At 46.6% G+C, this 4,721-nt stretch overlaps 1 protein-coding gene across 1 annotated transcript; it reads right to left on the reverse strand.

The window, feature by feature from the left end:
- Window positions 1–3,444: 3,444 nt before the first annotated feature.
- Window positions 3,445–4,293, reverse strand: OR10H4H (olfactory receptor family 10 subfamily H member 4H). The gene has a single exon (NM_001390188.1). The coding sequence runs from the start codon at window positions 4,291–4,293 to the stop codon at window positions 3,445–3,447; it is 849 nt and encodes a 282-aa protein (NP_001377117.1).
- Between the last annotated feature and the right edge of the window lie 428 nt (window positions 4,294–4,721).

Consider the following 4,721-nt stretch of genomic DNA (forward strand, 5'->3'; position numbering starts at 1 on the left):
GAGAACCAACGATTCAGAATGGGTAAACAGAGAAGAGCCCCAGCAGCCTCTTGGGAATGAAAGCCTCTCTTTTGGACCTTCTCCCCAGCCCTGACTCCATCCGTAGGCTGGCCAGAGCTACCCACAACTGTCTGATTCTACTTTCCTACCCTCTCCCTTCTGATTGCCCTCAGCCTGGCCTGCCTCTTCCATGAAGCAGCCAGCAGGGAAGGGTTGATGATGCTCTCCTGCCTGATGCTCTCAGTGGTGCCCACAAGCAGGGGTGGAGTCACACCTCGGGCTCCTGGAAGTGATCCTGTGTCCTTTATCCCTGCTGTAGGTTTCCAGCAGGCTGCTCTCCAGGAAGCCAACCTAGAAGCTTTGTCCTCAGGGTCTGGGGAGTCGGAGAGGGACTTCAAGGGGCCTTTGGGAGCTTGTAGCATCTACTTCTTCCTCTCATTATCCACATAGACAAAGGTCATGAGTCTCTCCTCTCCCAGAGAGGCATGAGCCCCTGCTGAGGGCTGAGGAGCTCCAAATCTTGGGGGAAGACAGGGCTGGAGACAGATGTCCTCAGTCCACTGGGGTCAAGGTAGGGTCAGAGGGAAGACAGAAGCTGGAGGAGCCAAGAGTGAGATTGTAGGACTGTGTCTTCAGGAGAGGACAGCTGGTTGGCTTTTCAGAATAAAAAGCTCATTTGGAGCTGGGTCTTGGAGAGTCATTTGCCTTGTGTAACATACGTCTTCTGGCCAAATTGGCCAAAAGTTACCTCTTATCCCAATCAAATTCTACCCTATTCCCATAGTCCTGGTAGTTCAAAACAGAGAGTGTGATATCCACATAGGTCTCCTAATGATGTCATAAAACATAACTATATGGCAGAAAGCAAAGAAGAACTAAAGAATCTCTTGATGAAAAGTGAAAGAGGAGAGTGAAAAAGTTGACTTAAAACTCAACATTCAGAAAACTAAGATCATGGCATCCAGTCCCATCACTTCATGGCAAATACATGGGGAAACAATGGAAACAGTGAGAGACTTTACTTTCTTGGGCTCCAAAATCACTGCAAACGGTGACTGCAGCCATGAAACTAAAAGACGCTTGCTTCTTGGAAGGAAAGCTATGATCAACCTAGACAGCAAATTAAAAAGCAGAGACATTACTTTACCAGCAAAGGTCCATTTAGTCAAAGCTATGGTTTTTCCAGTAGTCATGTATGGATGTGAGAGTTGGACTATAAAGAAAGGTGAGTGCTGAGGAATTGATGATTTTGAACTGTAGTGTTGGAGAAGACTCCTGAGTGTCTCTTGGGCAGCAAGGAGATCCAACCAGTCTATCCTAAAGGAAATCAGTCCTGAATATCCATTGGAAGGACTGATGCTGAAGTTGAAACTCCAATACTTTGGCTACCTGATGCAAAGAACTGACTCACTAGAAAAGACCCTGATGATGCGCAAGATTGAAGGCAGGAGGAGAAGGGGACGACAGAGGATGAGATGGTTGGATGGCATCATTGACTCAATGAGTTTGAGTAAACTCTGAGAGTTTGTGATGGACAGGGAAGCCTGGTGTGCTGCAGCCCATGGGGTCACAAAGAATCAGACACGACTGAGGGACTAAAGTAACTGGCTGACTGATTTGGTCTTTTGGTGTTGTCTTTGGTTCCTGACCCTCTGATTAGAGTGTCTTTTGTACACCAATGACATGACTGGTGGCTCTGGGTTTATCCTTTTATAAAAGGTTTATCTTTTATAAAAGATCTTCCGCCTCAACCCAAATATTTGGCCTTATCTTTGAGTTAACAATTGACATCCCACATCAGGTTCCCTTTCTTGGTCCTCAGTGATATATATTCCCAAACACCAGTGAGGGACTCAGATAGACATAAAGTGCCTCATGATTCCCTCCATTCACATTTGTGTGACTTCCACCAATATTTCCCATCTGCATACTGAAGGTACCCATCTTTGGCCTCTGACCTCTCAATATAATCTTGAGACAGCATTCTATCTTTTAACACACTTCTCAAAGAGGTGCAAGTATAATACAGTAGTAAAAATTGATGTTTTACTGAAAATTATGTGTGGGAAAGGAATATCCCCTGGAGAAGAAAATGGTAACCTGCTCCAGTATTCTTGCCTGGAGAATCCCATGGGCAGAGGATAGAGGAGCCCGGCAGGCTACAATCCATGGGGTCACAAGAGTTGGACATAATTTAGCAACTGAACCAACACACGTGTGGGAAAAATAGAGATTTCCATAAGATGTTGGATAAAAACACCTTTAATATGTCCATGTTCTTAGCTAAGCACCCATCCCTCTTCCTTTTCTATCCCCTCTGTCTTTCCCTTGCTCCCTCCAGCCTCTTTCCTTTCTTCCCTTTCTTCATATGCAGATTGCTCTATTAGCAACCTTCTTCTGTTCCTCTCATCTTGCCCAGATTTTGCCCCATATGCTTTAATCACGGAGAAGGCAATGGCAACCCACTCCAGTACTCTTGCCTGGAAAATTCCATGGACAGAGGGGCCTGGTGGGCTGCAGTCCATGGGGTCGTGAAGAGTTGGACACGACTGAGTGACTTCACTTTCACTTTTCACTTTCATGCATTGGAGAAGGAAATGGCAATCCACTCCAGTGTTCTTGCCTGGAGAATCCCAGGGACGGGGGAGCCTGGTGGGCTGCCATCTCTGGGGTCGCACAGAGTCAGACACGACTGAAGCGACTTAGCAGCAGCAGCAGCAGCAGCATGCTTTAATCAATTGAATGATCAGATCTAATGAGCTAAATACTACTCGCCTGCTTTGTCTCTCCCTCTCTCTTTGTCTCTCCCTCACTCTCACTCTCACAGTTGCTCTCTACTTGGAATTTCTTCCATAGTTCACTCAGTTCAGCTCAACAGAAAGACTTCTTTTTCTGTCTATAACTCCAAAACCAAGTGAGAAACTGTAAACAGTAAGCCATGTTCTCTGACAATTACTTTATTTTCCATTGTACATGTGTAATAATTAACATATGTCAATAATAATAAAGCACTAGGCACCGTACTTTATGCATAATTATAAGGACTCAATTCTGATGGCATTTATGACTATCTTTAGGTTATTTTGTTTATTACTATCTTTGAAGACAGGGGAATAAAATCTCCTCCTTGCTGTCTATTCAAGAAGAATCACATATGTCAGGGTCCTCACTCATTCTTCTGGGGGTCCCCACCTGCCTATAGAAAGATAAGATATTCTTAGGCATAGATAATGAGATGAAGTTCCTCTCACTGCAAATAAGCTAAAGATTATGATGATAGAACTTATGGAAGAGAGGGAAATATCAGAGAAGAACAAACAGTATGCATGAAACTGAATTGGAGTATGGATACTCTACAGACCTGAATCATTGCAAGAGTTCTATGGAGACAGACATTATTAAGCCCAAGCCTTCTGTCACACTTCCATAACACTTAACTAGCCATCAGGAACTTAAGGGACAGAAGGTTCTGCGGAAGCTTCTCTGTATGGCGTTCTTCAGCTCCTTATTCCTGAGACTGAAAATGATGGGGCTAAGAAAGGGGGTGAAGACTGTATATGTGGTGGCCATGAGAGTGTTACTGTCCATGGAATGGGCGCCTTTGGGCTTGAGGTAGATGATGGAGGCAAAACCGTAGTGCACGACCACTATGGTGAGGTGGGAGACACAGGTGGAGAAGGTCTTGTGCCGGCCCTCAGCGGAGGGGATCCTCAGGATGGCAGCCACAATGAAGACATAGGAGAGGAAAATGAGGAATAAGCACCCCATCAGGGCTGTGACACAAAGCAGAATCACAGCCATGGAGACAGTGGCTGTCTCCTTTCCACAAGCCAACTTCAAGAGGGCAAACACGTGACAGAGAAAATGGTGAATCACATTAGACCCACAGAAGGTGAGGTGAAAAATTATCAATGTCAACATCATCCCCATGACTGAGCCACCAGCCCAGCACCAGGACACAAGACGGGCACAGTCACGGGTGCTCATGAGCACATTGTAGCGCAGGGGGTGGCAGATGGCCACGTAGCGGTCGTAGCCCATGATCATGAGCAGGAAGGAGTGGGTGAAGCCAAACGTGAAGGAGAAGAACATCTGGCTGGCACAGGCCACAAAGGTGATGGAGCGGTGGGTGGAGAGCATGTCCACCAACATTCGAGGGGTGACTGCAACAGTGAACAGGATCTCGGAGATGGAGAGGGCACACAGGAAGAGGTACATGGGGGTGTGGAGGCTGTGCTCCCTCCAGATGGTGCCCATGATGAGCAGGTTCCCCAGCAGCGTGAACAGGTACATCAGCAGGTACAGCAGGAAGAAAGTGGGCAGGAGCTGCTGAGGGAAGTTGGAGAAGCCGATGAGGATGAATTCAGACACCGTGCTGTAGTTCTGTCCAGACGAGGATGCTGCATCTGGAGAGATTAGAAGCAAGATGAAGGCCCAGTGGTTACAACAGAGGCTCTTCCATAGATTAATGGAGAATTGAAGAGCTCTATACTACATAACTTCCTGAGCTTCCCTGGTGGCTCAGATGGTAAAGAATCTAGCTGCAATGTGGAAGACCCAGTTTCCATCCCTGGTTGGGGAGATCCCCTGTAGAAGGGAATGGCAACCCACTCTAGTATTCTTGAATGCAGAATTCCATGGACAGGGGAGCCTGGCTACAGTCCATGGGGTCACAAAGGGTCGAACAGGACTGAGCCACTAACACTTTCACTTCATATTAT

This window comes from Bos taurus, chromosome 7 (assembly GCF_002263795.3).
Source record: "Bos taurus isolate L1 Dominette 01449 registration number 42190680 breed Hereford chromosome 7, ARS-UCD2.0, whole genome shotgun sequence".
Lineage (NCBI taxonomy): Eukaryota > Metazoa > Chordata > Mammalia > Artiodactyla > Bovidae > Bos > Bos taurus.

Bases quoted from the DNA above. Each gene is read 5' to 3' on its own strand.
- OR10H4H (NM_001390188.1), bottom strand. From the start codon at position 4,293: ATGTACCTGTTCACGCTGCTGGGGAACCTGCTCATCATGGGCACCATC.